Here is a 16,927-nt window from a genome sequence, read left to right as displayed (position 1 = left end):
GTGTCACATACCGTATATTTCCGCGAACCATGAGGTACACCAAGTACATGTTTATCGACAAGGGGTGGGACTCGGAGGAAGGGGTATAAATAGAACGCCTTCCGATCTGGATCAGGCTTCTCAAGACTCCATTCAACGCGAGACTTTCCAAGATTCTGCGGCCGGTTGGCCGGACATCCACTCCTCTTTAGCGACACATACAGACTATGTATGCCCCTTTTTTCATTCCCGCCGCTTTTCTCGGCCCTAGAACCCCCCTTGATTGAATGAGCCGTGCTATGGGGAAGGGCCGAAGCGATGGACGGGGAACAATTACTAGCGGGGTTTATGATCACATATGGTGTTTGATGGTGGACTGCGTCTGGGCGTTGCCGGCTGCTTTCCTGTCAAGCTCGGCCAACGTCTGGGCAAGCCATCGTTTCCTGGGTGACGATCCCTCATTATTATTGCCCCGTTTCGTTCCGACTGGCATCCATCCTTCCATGATGCAACACCAAAAGCACCACCCTGTTCCCCCACCCCCCGTGGGCAACCGAGAGAACCGAAAGAACCGACTGGGTTTTTTTTCGGATTCACATCTCTGGCACCCTAGCAGTAGCCCCTCCAGGCTCGCCGATATTGCCAATAATAGTTCCCTCGGGTGTCTCCGTCGATACACCGCACGTCACTCGGCAGGCCTCTACCGCCGGAGAAAATTTTCTTAATCTATGCATGTAGATGCCATGTGTGCGGGCAACCGGCTGGGGGTTGAAGGTGGCGAACAAGGGTGGACTGTGTGATCTCGGGCAATTATGTTCAGGGTAGATATTGGGGGGGGGAGGTTCAGGGGGGTAGAGGGGAAGGGTAGTAGTCTTGGGGGGTACGGCGCTTTTATCCGGCAGGCTTGGGGTCAGGGAGCGAGCGAGTAAGTGGCCGAGTGAGGACTACGGGAAGCCAGTCAGTGACGTGTAGCTCTTTCTTACCCCATTCATTGACCTTTTAATAAATAACAGCCATCCACAGCTCCGGCAATTGTCGTTGGTCGCAGCAGGGGGGGGCTGCGGAATAAGACCGGGGCCGCGCTCAACACCAATCACCGATATTATACCCAAATGTCAGAAGCCTTTTCCAACTTGTTCGGTCACATCGGCAGTTGTTGGTTTTCTGGAACACCTGAACGCCGTGCGCCCGAGCCCATGGCTCAACCGGGTCGTGGCCGTCCCCACGAGGAACGGAGTGACGTCCGAAAAGGAAACAAGCACGAAAATCGAGGAAAAGGGACCAGGGAAAGGAAGGAGGGGAATGGCCGTAAGTATGCTATGGTCCGGAATCAATGGCTAAGCGGATTGGTATAAAATCAGGTGCGCAGTCTTCCTTTCCAGGCGTTTTCGCGGGTTCTTAAAAGCCCGACATCCTCTCCCTCGTCGTGTTGTCTCCCTTTGTTGTTTCCTCTTGTTTTTTTAACTCCCCATCGTCACAAATCAGCTCATTGACTTATTTCACCCCCTTAGCCAGTCGTGGACGAGAGGGTCAACTAAGACACGGAGACCAACCGACCGACTTCACCCAAGACAACAAGACAAGAGAAAGAAAACAGGTCGTTAGCTGGTAACAATGCATCACTGGCTTACCCTCGCTGCCGCGGCCGCGCTGATGGCCAACGGCGCCGTCGCGCAGTTCAACATGCTGCGTTTTGCCTGCTCCCAGCTCGTCGTTGACCGGATCGACCCCCTAGTTAACCCAGGCGTGCGCTACTCCCCCCATCTCCACCAGATTGTCGGCGGTAACTCGTTCAACCTTACCATGACGCCCGTCGAGTACGACCTGGCCAAGCTGTCGACCTGCACCTCCTGCAGCTTTGCCCAGGACAAGTCCAACTACTGGACGGCCGTCATGTTCTTCAAGCACAAGAACGGCTCCTACCACCGCGTGCCCCAGATCGGCAATGGCGGACCGCAAGGAAAACTCGTCAACAACGGCGGTCTTGACGTCTACTACATCCCCAGTGGCAAGGTCACTGCCTTCAAGCCTGTAAGTGTGGTGTGCTGATGAGGAGGGAAAAGGAAGTAAAAGTGGAGAGAGAGAACAAGGACTCGACCAAAAAAGGGGGCGAGGGGAAGAAGAAAAAGGGGTGCGGAAAGTCAGGAAAAGAAGACGAGACAATACCGCAAACGGCCCAGACTAACACTTTTGCTTCTTTCCTTCTTCCTTAATTCAGGGTTTCCGTATGCTTGCGGGCAACGCTGCCAACTCCGATGACGGCCAAGTCACCAAGGGCAACATCTGCCATCGCTGCTGGACCTCGACCAGCGAGGACAACTTTGTGGGCGGTGCGCCTTGTACCGGCAGCGACACAGTTGCAATCCCTGCCAACCCTCAGTGCAAGATGATCCGCCAGACCATCATCTTCCCGGCGTAAGCCAGAGTTTTCCTTCAGTCGATGACTTTTTATAGGATGGTATGATTGGAAAGCTGACAACGCACCATTGACCAACAACAGATGCTGGGATGGCACAAACTTGGACTCGCCCGATCACAAGTCCCACGTCGCCTACAGCGGTACCGGTGCCAGCGGTGGCGGTGCCTGCCCATCGACCCACCCCGTTAAGCTCCCCCAGGTCATGTACGAGCTCATGTGGGATGTCAGCCAGTTCGACCAAAGCATGTGGCCCGCCTCCGGCTCGCCGTTCCTGTACAGCATGAACCTTGGGTATGTGTATCCTCTTCCAAGAACCCCTTAAGTCCACCGCAACGTAGAGCAAGACTAACCTGTAACCCTTCGTTTTCCTACCCGCCAGTGGCTCTGCTGCCCACGGTGACTACGTCTTCGGCTGGGAAGGTGACAGCCTCCAGAAGGCCATGGACAACAACTGCAATCTCAACACCGACTGCGCGGCTGCCGGTATCACTGCTCAGAAACCCGAGGTGTACAACGCTTGTACCATCGATCAACAGGCTCCCGAGCCCGTCGACGGATGTGAGTGGCTTCCTTCATTCATTTTCTTTATTGATCACATGTTTCCGACTTGGGAAGAAAATGAAGACGAAAAGTTTGCGGGGAAGGGTACGAACGGCTAACGTTGTATTCACAGGGCTTGCTTCCATGCCCATGGGTGAGATGGCCGTGCGGGCTTAAAGCCAAGATTGCTGGCCCTCATTGAAGCCAATCCTCGGCTGGAAAGGGGCTGGTTTTATTTGATTAAGTCATGGACCTCGTTTGCTTCGGGGGGATTCTCGCGGCCGATGCCCGCATTGGACCGGGATCTCCCAACTGCATACCCACAATCAATCACATCTCGGGGGAAGGAGCATCTGACATGAATTTGGAAATCGTTCTTTCCGACGGAGATTTATGAGCCGCGCCGGCTGGTTTCCCATTCCCAGGTACTTAGGCACCAATCTGTACTCGAGCCATATTGCGATTTCGTCACTTTCTGAGCGGTCCCACCATTATCATCATACATTCTGTATCCCTAAGAATTGAACGAAGCTGTATTTTGTCCTGCCCGCTCTTAACCGTCCCGGTTGACACCCCCATGCCTCCTTACCGACGAGAGTGGATAATGGATTAGGCCCTAGTTTGGCCATCTTGGGATTCAGGGCTCGGAAATTCGCGTGCCTCTTCTCGTCCCTCTTCCATACACTGATAGTTCCCTGGGTGATCCTATAATTAATCTTTGCATGTTTTCGACGACGCGATGCCGGCCTCTGCTTTCACACACATCTAGCCTCAGTCGACTCATGAACTCCAAACACTACTTTGCACATCGACACCGTGCTATCGCTCGTCTGGATACTCATTTTGACCCCTAGGCCTTCGGTGTGTTAAGTTGGTGAGATTACACACTCGAGCGCACCAGCCCACGGGACGGATTCAGCGTTGGTTGTGATTAACGACCTATATCCACCACCAAGACCAGGAAAGGGAAGAGGGAGTAAAGGAGATAAGTAATCATCGAATGCCCGACACAGGCCTACGGAGCTCGACTTTCTTTCGACCTAACGACCGGGGGCGGAAGATGATCCCAAACGAAACATCTGGTAGATTGGTCGGGCTTGGTCTCCCAGCGCCCAGATATTAGCCCCCTTGCCCAACACAGCAGGTCGGGGAAAAAAGACACTCAAGCGCCAACTAAGGTCGCCAAGGTTGGATCCAAAGTTGAGTTCCGACGTCTGTTTTTTGTTTTCGGGGTTTTTTCTGTTTTTTAATTTACCAGATGCGGTTTCTTGCCGCAAGCAAGGCAAGAGGAAGCCTATCACCCGCCGTGCCCGCTCCAAAGTAAGTAAAGCGGACGGTACGATGCTACGCAGCCCGCAACCCGCATGCCCAAAACCCCCGCGCCCATCCCCACCCTGGCACCTGCGGAGAAAGATGGCAGAGGGTCGTATCCGTTCGGAAGATTAACTACTACGCGTCGGAACTTAAATGTGTGGCCCCTTGGCGGGATCGACATGCTGGGTCGCAGCACGACAACAAGAGGCAGCCCACTCAGTTGCCCGTCCACGCCACCCTCTCTTTTCCTGGTTTTCCTAGCGTTTCGAGAAGGCGACCAAGGCCTGGTATGTGCAGTACGTATTTAATTTAATCTGCCTAAATCCCGGCCCCCTCCCCTCGCGCGAGCTCTTTGGTGGAAAAATTCTTAGAAGAGTTCCCGAAACGCCGCCGATCCCATGAGGCCGCCTCAACGGGGTAAGAAACAAAGGCCGGGTGGAATTCTAATGTTAAGTTTCGGTTTGTTGGGCAAGGCCACCCAGCTGGTTCGTAAGAGAATGTCATGGAGCATGTGAGAGTCATCTTCGCACTGGGGATTCTCGTGTTCTCATCATTATTCCCTATCATCACTATCCTAACCCCCTTGGTCCATCTATCCGTCCGCCCGTCCGTACGTCCATCCCGGTCTGTATCATTCATGGGACACCTCGAAGGTCTCCCACTCCAAGCCCCCGCCTTTCCTTATCAAGCCGTCCCACCATCCATGCTAGGTTCCGTTAACCACGAAAGAACAAGAAGAAAGCGAAGAAAACAAAAACAATGAGCCCGATGAAGCCAAACAATCCGTTGTTCAAATTACAAATACCCATGTGTATCACCTATTTCGTTGTTGCCTTGAAACACACGGGGGTGTCTCCTCAAAAAGCAACCCCTGACGTCCCCCTCCCAACCGTTTTGAAGCCGTAACTCATCCATTGGCCATCACTCTGCAGCGTGTCAAAGCGACTCGCGCCATTGGAAGGGTCATCCATGGCGTCAGCTCCATAACCGCTCAGATAAAAGCCGGCAATGACAACGAGATAGCTCAGCAGCAGGATGCTGCCCTTGAAGTAGTTGCTCTTGCCCTCGCCGTACATGTAGCTGAGGAGGAAAACGCACAGGATGACGGTCACCATATCCCACTGCGGGAAGAGCAGGCTGAACGTGTACCGCGCCGCTTCTTCGGCCGGCACCTTGAGCGTGTGGACGGCCGAGAACAGGACGAGCGCGGGTACCTGCAGCAAGCAGACCTGCAGGGCGTATGCAGAGCCAATTTCCATCGAGAGCGCAATGTTGCCGTTCATGGCGAAGGAAATGGCGTTGAGAAACTCGGTGGTGTTGGGCACCAAGGCGAAAAGGGTGATGCCCAGGAACTTTTCGTCAATGTCAAAGCTCTCCAGCACCACGTCGACGGTGTCAACGAGGATCTCGGCAATGATGGCGTAGAGCACCGTGGCGCCCATCAAAATGATGGAGCTCTTGAGTCGGCTCCAGTTGGGCGCGTCGTGGCCCCCATGCCCACCTGCCGCTTGGGTGGCCCCGGCCTGGCCCAAAGGGTCCTCTTGGCCAGGGACCAAAGCGGCACTGCGCGGCAGGCCCGTGGTGTTGTTTGCGGACGAGGGCAGTTGCGGTGCCGGCATCGAGATCGTACCCGGCGGGCCTCGTCGCGAACCACCCTGAACGTTCCTAGCAGCAACGGTGGCCGCTGTGGCCGCAATCTCGGCGACCTGATGAACAAGGTTAGTGTTCTCGGCGTCGGTAAACCCGGGGATACTGATGCTATGGCTAGCAATGTCGGTCGTGCCGTAGCTAGTAGTTGCTTTGGGCGGGACCAGATGAGGTGTGCCATTGGGGACACCACCAGGCCCTCCTGTGAGGGGCGTCGTCTGCCGCGCGTCCTCATCCGAGCGAGGGTACTGCCCAACCTGCCGGAGGGACTGGCCTAGAATACGCTTGTACAGGTGCGAGTCTCGAATATCCACACCGCTCGCGTCACCAATCGAAACGTTGCCGATCGGGCGAGGCGTCGGGTGGGGAGTGATGTGGTCGTCGTGCTTCTTCTCCTCTGCCTCTGTGTTCCAGATCACAGCCGCATGTGTGCGGAGAGTGAACCAGAGACCAATCACGTATGACATGAAGAGCATAGTCGCAGCGAGATAACAGTACGGACGCACGGCCTCGATGTAGAATCGGTCGCTCAAAGCAGGCGTTTGCGAGAAATAGCAGCGGCGGCAGTCCCGCAGGGCACCACCGCTGTTCCCAGGCTTGTCAAAGTTGATGCAGTCCTGGCACGTCAGTTCGTGGGTGCCGTAGATCTGGTAGAACAGCGTTGGGCCAAAGGCGCCGATCACGGCGAAGAGAAGCATGGTGGACGTCACGCCGGCCGATTTGGAGTTGAAGCGTTGCGTCTTGCGCTTGATAGCACCAAAGCACATGGACAATCCGGGCAGGAAGAGAACGCCGGCAAAGATGCTCCCCACAATGCTGCCTTCCACGAGCTGAGCTTTGCCCTGCTGAAGAGCAACGCAATACAGAAACACCTCGACAATGGTGGAGAAGAAGGCGTTGATGGCAGCACCCAACCCCATCGACGACTGGGCCGAGATGGAGGCCACGGCCTGGCCGATGAAGTAAGCCAACGGGATGATGGACAGAAGGCCCGAGACGAACAGGAAGGCGGGGGACGTGAGGAAGTTCTCGACGTGCAGCAGCCCGTCCAGCACGAGCCAGTCGAAGATGACGAATCCGACAATAGCCATCAGGTTGATGAGAAAGATGTTGGTCCCGTCAATGGTGTACTTCCAGTACTTGAGACCGACGGCGCGGTACGTGCAGACTAGAATGGACGAGTGGGGGACCGCAGGCCCGCGGGCTGACACAATGTCCGACTCAAAGGAGAGGGCAAGGGGATGGCGCCGGAGGTGGGAGAAGAGCAGCATCGTGATCTTGCCCATCGGGATCGTGAACACCAAGAACCAGCAAATCGCCGAGACGATGAAGAGCGAGGGCGTGATCAGAAAGTAGAAAAAAGCAAAGAAGATGACACGACCGACGTTCCACTCCCCGCGTCCAAACAGCCTTCGCTTGGTCCGCGGCAGTACATCGTCGTCGTCGAACACCTGCCCACGATTCCGACCCAGAAGACTTTCCGTCTCATCGGGCTCCGAGTCGAGGCTCCTGCGGGACTGGCCGATGATGGAGCGGTTTCCGTCCGGGCCGAAAAACAGGCGTCCATACTCGAGGTCGCCGCTCTGCCACTGCTCGTATTCGCTGATGCTCCGGCCTTCGCCTTGGTCTTCGTCAAGGTAGGCTTCTTGCTGCTCCAGGCGGACAAACTTGCCAAAGGGATAGAAGAGGTAGCTAGCCAAGCCCCACAGTATACGCCCATACCCCCGGCCACTGGGCGTGGCAGCGAACAGAAAGCACACGAGGGCGCCGGCGAAGGCGATGAGCGCCATCCACCAACCAAACGCCAAGGTCCAGACAAGGTTGAAGAACAAGAGCCAGGCACTGACCCGGCCGCCGGGGGACGAATGGATGTCGCCCTCGGCCGTCTTTTGTACAGACCGGTTCTTTTTGTACAGTGCTGGTTTCCACAGCCGGATACCAAAAGGGTGGGTCTCGTTTATGGCTTGTTGCCGGTCTTTGAGCGTGAAGCTCTCGGCATCGCTAATGTCCCCGTCGTCGTCGTCGTCGTCGTCGCCGTCGTCATCTTCGGGGGCCGCCGAATCATCGGGATGATCTGGCTCCGCTACGCTTTCCCCGAGGTCATCGGCTGGGTCGTTATCGACGGGGTCGGGCCGTGGATCGGTGGCTGTCACGCCGCTTCCGGCCTCATGATCATCCTCTACGCCAGCGTTTGAATGAATCCTCGAGAGCGGCGGCGCTGCACCGGTTCGTCTTCGTACTGTGGTGGTGTAACTCTGCTGGCGCTCGGCGGCGTCAGCCTCAACCTCGGCGATCCCATCGTCCACCGAGAAGACACCGCCTCGGTACGGTGCTTGTGCGTTGGAGGAGGCGCGTCGCGCCATGGGCGGTTTGCGCGGGCGCGGTCTCGAACTCCCCGGGGTTCCCGGAGCCCCGAGTCGTAATGTTGGGAGCTCGGCATGCGGGGGTATACTGTCGGAACGGGAAAGACTCCCAAGAATCGGGCTGTTCATGGAGCCTGTAACAAAAGGGGCGACAAAGTTAGCCGCCAAGGATGCTCCTCCTCTTCTTCCTCGAGGGTAGTTGTGGGAAGGGGTCTTACTTTCTGGTCGACGGCGCATCGTGTCGATTGCCTGGAAACCATCGAAGCTTTGGTCATCGTCCTGGGATGAGACGTTGGGGAACGACGGCCGTGTCGCATCAGTGGGAGAGCGGTCGGCCGATGAGTCGCGGCCGCGCCGCGGAGAATCCATCTTGGAAAAGGGTATGAGGGGAAGACAGCCTAAGGCGAAGCAGACGAAACAGAGACGGCGCTGCTGAGACTAGTTTGGTGATGAGCGCGCCAATGGCCACGCCCGGATTGCGTCAGTGGTCTTAAGCCTGGGGGCTGCACTCGCTTCCTGATACCATCAAGCCGGATGAGGTTCGGAGCAGTCGTGGGAGGTCGTAGTGAGGCGGTTACAGCGAGTAGCACGGGTAGAACGGGTTTGCGGTAGCATTCTCTATCTCGTAGATAGGCGATATTCAGGACGCTACTTCGTGCCGACGGTAATTATGGTGGTTATGGCGGGGCGGTTCGGATGCCAGGTGTTGATAGGGAGGACAAGAGGGAGATTGGGGGCCTCAATAGAAGTAAGTGAGGTCAGGTAGGTGGTTTTTCAACGTGAGGCGACAACTGATTTAGCTTTCCGACGTGTGGGATTGGGAAGGTCCGATGGATGGTCGATTCGTCTAAAGGCTGACGGCTGATGGGAGTTCCTCGAGTCACGTCTCCACCCCGAACACGCCGAGTCCAGAACCAACAGAACAAGACCGATCAAGGATCGCCTGCCTGAGGGCGTCTCTGGAATAACGTCGCGCAAAGCAAGGTACAAAAAACGTCAAGAAAAAGAAAAAGAAAAAGAAAAGAACTAATGATGTGGTAGTTTTGGATCTTCAAGAGAGAAACACAAGACGCAAAACGGCTCCTCCTCTTCACGTCTTGAGCAGCAAGGGACCAACAACAACAAGACTGGGGATCGGGCTATCATCAAACTCGCCGGGGTGCTGCTTGGCCAAGGAAGCGGTCCAGAGGGGGACCGCATGCTCCTTTGGACTTTGGAGCAACATCCAACAGGCCTACCTGTGCCCCGGCAGCTGCCGCAGCGCTGCAAAGGGACGGGGCCGCTCTTGTACGAAGTACCCCATTGGCTGACCCGTTGGTAAGTGGGTCAAATGATGCCGCCGCTCATCGCCGCTCATGGACGAAACTGTGGTCCCCAAGAAACCCAAGAAAAAACCAAGAAAAGGCCGGGACGTGCCGCAATCTGGATGTGGCTGGGCTTTAGGCTTCCTGCAAATCACGGTCGGGAGAGCGGCACCATCGATTCCTCTTGTTGGCAGTGTAATACCTCGGCATGGGTCGCTGTTCCAAACCGTCTCTTCCGTAGTTTCACGGACTTTTTTCCATGGTGTTGGAGAAAGTAAAAGGGTTGTCCAAACTGGTCGACGCACCAAGTCTGCGGATGCGATGCGCGAAGGCACTGTGGCACTGTCCCGCACCTGCAGCTCATTTGGTCAGATGCCCCGAACCCGCGCGCTAACAAGCGAAAGCTCGTCATCTTGCTGCATATGAGCCGGGGCTTCGACGCTACACTACTTCGTACTTCGTACATACATGTGCTTATTCGAGAATGGCGAGGCAAGCGATCACCTCGACGATTAGTCCCCCAACCTCGGAGAGTTTACACTACGAAGGATCCGTACACTGCTGGCAAATGACATTAGTTACAGAGAGGAAGTTATCAGAAGAACCCAGATTCAACGTCCGCCAGGAGCCATTCCGCATAATCCCTGTCCTCCCACCCCAATACCTAATAATACCCCTCGCAAAATCTAGAGATGCAGTGACAGAATTCCAATTTCTCAAGTCCGTACTCCGTACGTGTACGTGTATTTGTGTTTCGTTTGTCGATGGCTCAGCATGGCCAGCACCCGAGGCTTGGCAATGACATCACGGCCAGGCGGGCTATGGAAGTCAAATTCGTACGCTTACATAATGCTGGACTGGCGGTCGCGAAGTCACGTGCACGAGCCTCTTCAAGATGAGACCCACTCAGACTCTTGGCGCCCAGAGTCGAGCCAGCGCATTGCGTGGGCGGGCGCTGCCTTCGGGGGGAGCTCATTCATGGCCCGGATCCCGCCCACTCAGGCTACCGATGAAAGAAACGACTACCAACCGCCAATAACGCAGGTATCATCACCCAACCCTAAACCTGAATTTCGAGTCCTCCCCGTTTCGACAGCTGAACTCTGGATCATTGCGGCTTCCTAATCCCGCTGAACCAGGTCATCATTCGAGCCGTTCTCCATTTACCGTAAACTTGCCCCTCCACCCACGCAGACAACAAACAACACGCACCAACCGACGGCGGTTCCCCTCGAAACCCGGCCTTAGATTCGACGCCGTTACCATGGCGCTCGACAACTACTACCATAATAAGATTGAGGCGATGCAGCTGGAGATCCTCAAGGGTCAAGCTGTACTCCGTCGTCTCGAAGCCCAACGAAATGACTACAACTCGCGGGTACGTCTGCTTAGGGAAGAGCTGGGGCTCCTACAACAACCGGGCTCGTACGTCGGAGAGGTGGTCAAGGTTATGGGCACGAAGAAGGTCTTGGTTAAGGTACATCCGGAAGGGAAATATGGTATGTTCGACCATACCACGCGTCATCGCCGCCGCCTCTTCAGTTTGCCTAGCTAACATCATCCGTCTGCCTTACCTAACAGTTGTCGATGTTGCCGACTCGGTCGATGTCACGAAGCTCACCGTTGGCAAGCGGGTGACACTTCTTTCCGACTCATACAAGCTCGAGAAAATCCTCCCATCATCCGTTGATCCACTCGTCTCCCTCATGATGGTCGAGAAGGTACCCGACAGCACTTACGACATGATTGGTGGTTTGGATCAACAAATCAAGGAAATCAAGGAAGTCATTGAGCTCGGGCTCAAACATCCCGAGCTTTTCGAGTCGCTCGGAATCGCCCAACCCAAGGGCGTGCTCCTTTACGGCCCCCCCGGTACCGGGAAGACCCTTCTAGCCCGTGCCGTGGCCCATCACACCGACTGCAAGTTCATCCGAGTGTCGGGTTCTGAATTGGTGCAAAAGTATATTGGTGAGGGCAGTCGCATGGTGCGTGAGCTATTCGTGATGGCGCGCGAGCATGCGCCAAGCATCATCTTCATGGACGAGATTGACTCCATCGGCTCGTCCCGCGTTGAAGGCTCATCGGGTGGTGACTCCGAAGTCCAACGCACCATGCTAGAACTCCTAAACCAGCTCGATGGTTTCGAGCCCACAAAAAACATCAAGGTCATCATGGCCACAAACCGCCTCGATATCTTAGACCCCGCTCTCCTTCGGCCCGGGCGTATCGACCGCAAGATTGAGTTCCCACCACCGAGCGTTGAGGCCCGCGCCGATATCTTGCGCATTCACAGCCGCAAGATGAACCTGACCCGCGGCATCAACCTTACAAAGATTGCTGAGAAGATGAATGGGTGTTCCGGCGCAGAGCTCAAGGGCGTCTGTACCGAGGCCGGAATGTACGCCCTGCGCGAGCGCCGCGTCCACGTCACCCAAGAGGACTTTGAGCTTGCCACAGCCAAGATCCTGAACAAGCACGACGACAAGGAAGTATCGCTGGCCAAGCTCTGGCGCTAAGGGCTTGTTGGGGAGAAGTTATAAGTTTACTTCGCACAGGACCGTGGAAAGTGGAGATGCCTCTCTCTGATAGCAGAATCGAAGCAGGGTTTGTTCTCCTCCGGCCTTCCCATCGAAATTGAGCACGCTGGGGGTCAACAGTCGACGTAGGGTATGCACGGAGGCCTGCCCAGCTGGTGGGGGGGGCAACATTGCCCGCCGCCTTGCGTTATACACCATGGTACGGGCACACGTACAAAGTTGGCTCTGGGGATATTGTAGCGTAAAATTCCAAAACACCATCCCGTCATCCCATCCCCAAGCGCTCTCCGTCCATTATTATCGCCCCTCTGATGAGGGGACGTTTCGTTGCAAACAATTCTCAGACTTGTAATGGAAAGTGTACCCTACCCCCAACCATCACATCTCGGCTCACCGAAGATGACGTCGCCTACAAAGCCTCTTAGTAGAACCGGTGTGGGCCAATTCGGTGCCGAGGTACACTTCGCGACAATCCATCTCTGCATAGTGCCCGGTAATCATATGCCACAGGTCATGCGTGTATACTCGAGGTATCTCATGTATTGTATCATGTATCATGTATCATGTAACAACCCCTTCCTCTCTCTGTCCCCCCCCCCCCTTGTTTGTTTACCTCCCTCAGGACAATTCCACAGAATATGTACGTTGAGGTCCGGAAATCTTATGAAAACACCACTCCCTCCAGACCCCACTTCCCAAGCTTCAACCAGCTCTCAGCCACAGTGGTTTCTCTGAACGTCTCCAGCACCCTGCTTTGACTGTCCGAATAAATCCTAGGACGAGCAGGGTGCCCCGCCAGCTGCCCCTTTATTTGACATGCGGTCCCGTCCGTTTTTCTTACTACTCCGCCTCCCAAAACGGTCATACTTCGTCCTCCTCCTCCCAACATCTATAGCCCAAGCGGTAGATTCCCGTTGCTCCTCCCGTGTGCGCCGAGAATGCCGCCACCGTTGTCTTGTAGTCGTCGGATCCACTCCAACACTGTCTCGTAGCAGAGCACAAACTGCCGCAGGCTTTGGACCGTGCTCAGCCGCTGCCTGCGGAAGTCTTCGACGGTCTGCGCAATCAAGTCCATGTTGTCGTTGTCCAACCAGCTCACGTCAATGTCGAGCTGATCAGACGCGGCTGCCTTGTCCCCATTCATAATAACATCGCCATCACAATCGCGGGGCGCGGCCTTATTCGTGTTGGTTACGGGCCCCTGGCGCAGCATGTGCTGCCTCTGGCGCTTGAGCATGTCGATAACACTATCGACGGTACAGAACGCGCCGGTGCGGCCACACCCGGCAGAACAGTGTACGAGCATGGGCCGCACGCTCTCCTGTGCTTCGGGGCTTTGGTGCCAGCCTGGGCTTGGGCTTGTGTTCCCACCATCGGGGGTTCTCGAGTCGGATGTTGCCAAGACATGGTTGCCTGCAGAAACTCCGGGATGATCGCTGTTTCTACGTGATACGGAAGCCGAAGAGAGGGTAACCGAGACGTCTAGCGGAAGTGCCGAGCGCTGCATGGCGTTCGAGAGTTCAACAAGTGCGAGGAGATGGCTGGGCTGAGCCGGGGCGCCGAAATCAGGCCATGACGGGTAATGGAGCTGGGTAATTTCACGAATGGGCGAGAACGGGTGGGCCGCATGGCTCAGGGCAAACTTCCTGACGATAACGTAGGGTGTCTCGGGGGCAGCCGCCGTTTGTGAGGGGAACATGAACTGGTTCTGGGCCTCCTGCGGCACAGAGCCGAGAGTAGTCGCCGTGTTCGCCCGCCTCCGAGCCACCTCGGGGAGGGCCGGGTCCGGTGAAGAGGAATGTGGTGAACTCGTCATCCCATCACCCGTTGCCGTGGCAGGCGGGGATCTCTGCCTGTCAACATCCAGCGATATCCTCTTCTCAGACAGGCTCCGTAGCCTAATTGGACCGAAGTCGTTCCCTTTCCAGTACGGGTGGCATTTCAACTGGCCCCCTTCCGATTCGGCCGTCAGCATGACAATGACACGAACATCATTGTCCCAAACCACAGACCAGAAATCCTATGTTTCCACGCATTAGCCACCACTCACCACGCCAGGGAGAAGACCGGGAGGAGGGGGGGAGAGGGAGGGCATAACACCCCCTCAAAGCCAGATTCTTACCTCAAAGGTCGCCGGCAGCGGCCCCTGGCTAGCAATGTACCGCTTATGGCTACGAGTAGATTGAAGATAGCTGGCGTTGACGTAATCACACGCACCCTGCTGGCGACCGAGAAGCTTGACTCTTGCGTGTTCAAAAGGCAGGATGTCCTTGTATCTGTTCTTTCCTCCTTTCTCAATACCAGATAGCTGCACTTTAATTTTCCCGCCGTCGGCCTCATTATTGGCATCCGCGGGCTGGATTACTGAGTAGGCCTCACGCATGCGGGCCTGCTCGGCACGCTCAATATGCAGGAACCGGTCTGAGACCTTCTTTCCACGGTCACCAGACGCGGCGGCTTCTCGAAGCCACTGTGGCAGACTCGCTGGAGCGAGGCCCGGAGGAATGCCAACATCCATTTGACCGACACCGTCGACTAGGTCTTGATTTTGGCGGATATTGTTAAAGAAGGGACTCGGGCTGTGGTTTGCGTTAGGTAGAAGAACACCGCCAATCACTGGCGGCACGTTAGCCCGTAAACCACCGGAAACCGAAGCATGTCCAAGAGAGAGGCCCGGCGACGGCCCGCCCAAGGAACTGTCAACTAGATCGGGGAACTCGGTCGCAAAGGCGTTAAAACCACCGCGTAGGATACTAGCTGGTCCAATGTAACCCTCGTTGGTAAACTTTTTGATCATGTTTATACCGGAAACGGCATCACGTTGATCAGACGAGGCTGCGTCATAAACAACAATGTGGCCGACGTCGCGCCAGTTTGCGAACCTCTCCTGGTCACGGTCGGCTGAGAAGGTCTGCTGCAACTTCTGAAGGTTGAACGTGGCCCGCTTCAGCAGGGTCGTGGGTATGCATAGGTTTAAGGCACCGCGCACTCTCGACAGGCCGAACTGGGGCGAGACTCTGAGGTCCAGCACCAGGAGCTTATCCCCCAGATCGCCTTCCAGCAGAGCCTTCAACTCGGTAGGGGTTATCATGGAAGGGCCTAGTGCCCCAGCCGTCTGGAGTGGCGCGGCAGTGCCGGGCTTGCTGAGCGAAGCGGTCGATCGGATACTCGGTTGTGGCGAAGGCCGGCCGTTTGTGCCACTCACAGCAGTAAGATGTGTCGTCTCCGCCTGGCCGAGAGAGGGAAGGGGGGTTTGTAGTTTAAGCGGGGGGACCTCGTGTTTACTAGCGCCCGGGAAGAAAGACGGGTTTAGTGACAGAACGGAACTGCGCTTGAAGTCCCCGGGTACATACACGGAATCTCCTCGGGAGCTCTCAGCGTCTCGATCAAGCTTCCTGGTACCCGTAATGTCGCCCAGGTTTAGGTTGAAAGACTCGGCAACCTGGCGCGATGAGCGAGCTAGCGGGAAGTCAGATCCATCCCCCGCCTGGGTGTGTCGTTTGGGAGGACGTGGTCGTTGCAGGGCAGATGGTATCGAGGCTGGTGGGGTTTGGGCAGTGCCCGTCGAGCTGCTAAAATGGGAGGCCGAGAGGCTGAACGAGGCCCTGGCGCGGTTGGCATCGATCTGCCTGCGGAAGGCCTCAAAATCGGGGTTTGCGTCGAGGGGAAGTTGCTTTGGGATCGCGGCGCCAAATGACTTGACCGAAGAGGAAGGGGAACTCCAGTTTTCGCGCGGCACCAAACAAGAATCGCGTGGGTCCGCCCCCGGGTGGTCGACAGCCAACCCAAAGTAGTTGGGGCTTGGGGGCCTGGGCTCGTGGGTTGTGGTGGTCGCGCCCCGGTTGTTGAATCCAGGGGAGGGCTTTGGTGGGTGTGCTTGGCCGACAGAGGGCGGTGGCCGTGGTGAGGAAATCGGGGTTGTTGATGTTGTTGGCTTGTAGGGCTGTGAAGTAACCCGGGAGTGGGCGAGTCCTTGGGGGCTCACTGCTGACATTGGGACCGGCGTCTTCATGGTATAAAAAGAAGGCCGGTCATTTGTTCGGGGCTCTGGCGGCATAGCGGCGGCGGCTAGGTCAACGGGGCCGGGCACAGTTCGGCGCCTTTACGGGACACGGGTCCTGGTTCGAGCGGCGGCGGTAATCGCGGAAACGGGGTCGAGGAATGGCGTTTCATAAGAGCGCCATGTTGAGGCTTAAGTTCGACAGGCGGAGGGGGTTGGGGAGAGGGTACTCGACACACGTGATGCCGTTCCTTGTTCGTGGTTCGTGGTTCGTGGTTCGTAGTTCGTAGTTCGTTGCTCGTTGCCCGTTGCTCGTTGTATATCTATCGTCTGTAGTTGGGATAAAACCCCGGGCGAGGCGTCGAGCTAAGCGCGGCTTTCCAGGATCGTTTCGATGTCTAGTCCAAATTTGAGTATTGGAGAGCGAAGCCGGCTTCTTGAAACCGCGCCCACGTTGTGCTGAATCGGGTCTTGTGGGGTTGGTTTCGGGGCCGGGTGTGGAGCAATATGGAAGTAGGGCGGCGAGCGGAGACGGAACCCTTGTCAGTCAAGGTCGTCATCTACCAGTCGTGCTAGCAAGCCGGGTTGTCGCGGGGTCGGCTGGGACAGCAGCGGAGGCAGAAGGGATGTCTCAGAGCCCGAGCGGAAAATTCGCCAGGAAATGATGCCCTAACTAACTACCTAGTTAAAAACAACAAGGAGAGAAAACAGCAAATCTGTGGGCCTTGGCGTCCGTCCGTCAGCGCCGTGCTACTGGAGGAATAGACGCAGGATAACCTCGAGCAGCCGAGACGGGACGATGGGAATGGGTCTTCGATGGTAAC

The 16,927-nt window shown here is 56.3% G+C and overlaps 4 protein-coding genes across 4 annotated transcripts; 2 read left to right on the top strand and 2 right to left on the bottom strand.

The window, feature by feature from the left end:
* Positions 1 to 1,593: 1,593 nt before the first annotated feature.
* On the top strand, positions 1,594 to 3,115 carry C8A04DRAFT_15688 (uncharacterized protein; the record flags this gene model as incomplete). Its single annotated transcript, XM_062778583.1, has 5 exons — positions 1,594 to 2,010; positions 2,198 to 2,394; positions 2,480 to 2,689; positions 2,778 to 2,956; positions 3,072 to 3,115. 5 exons carry the CDS (start codon positions 1,594 to 1,596, stop codon positions 3,113 to 3,115), a joined length of 1,047 nt encoding a protein of 348 aa, XP_062632984.1.
* A 1,994-nt stretch (positions 3,116 to 5,109) lies between these two features.
* C8A04DRAFT_32884 (uncharacterized protein) lies at positions 5,110 to 8,631 on the bottom strand (the record flags this gene model as incomplete). The annotated part of the gene is made up of 2 exons (XM_062782246.1): positions 5,110 to 8,396; positions 8,481 to 8,631. 2 exons carry the CDS (start codon positions 8,629 to 8,631, stop codon positions 5,110 to 5,112), a joined length of 3,438 nt encoding a protein of 1,145 aa, XP_062632983.1.
* Positions 8,632 to 10,830: 2,199 nt separating this feature from the next.
* Positions 10,831 to 12,082, top strand: C8A04DRAFT_15693 (P-loop containing nucleoside triphosphate hydrolase protein; the record flags this gene model as incomplete). The annotated part of the gene is made up of 2 exons (XM_062778586.1): positions 10,831 to 11,065; positions 11,148 to 12,082. 2 exons carry the CDS (start codon positions 10,831 to 10,833, stop codon positions 12,080 to 12,082), a joined length of 1,170 nt encoding a protein of 389 aa, XP_062632982.1.
* Positions 12,083 to 12,992: 910 nt separating this feature from the next.
* C8A04DRAFT_15698 (uncharacterized protein) lies at positions 12,993 to 16,160 on the bottom strand (the record flags this gene model as incomplete). Its single annotated transcript, XM_062778588.1, has 2 exons — positions 12,993 to 14,123; positions 14,226 to 16,160. 2 exons carry the CDS (start codon positions 16,158 to 16,160, stop codon positions 12,993 to 12,995), a joined length of 3,066 nt encoding a protein of 1,021 aa, XP_062632981.1.
* Between the last annotated feature and the right edge of the window lie 767 nt (positions 16,161 to 16,927).

This window comes from Dichotomopilus funicola (genome assembly GCF_033296635.1).
Source record: "Dichotomopilus funicola strain CBS 141.50 unplaced genomic scaffold C8A04scaffold_103, whole genome shotgun sequence".
In the NCBI taxonomy this organism is placed as follows: domain Eukaryota; kingdom Fungi; phylum Ascomycota; class Sordariomycetes; order Sordariales; family Chaetomiaceae; genus Dichotomopilus; species Dichotomopilus funicola.
Note: the sequence above shows the minus strand (reverse complement) of the source record. Positions and strands in the feature narration are given on the sequence as shown.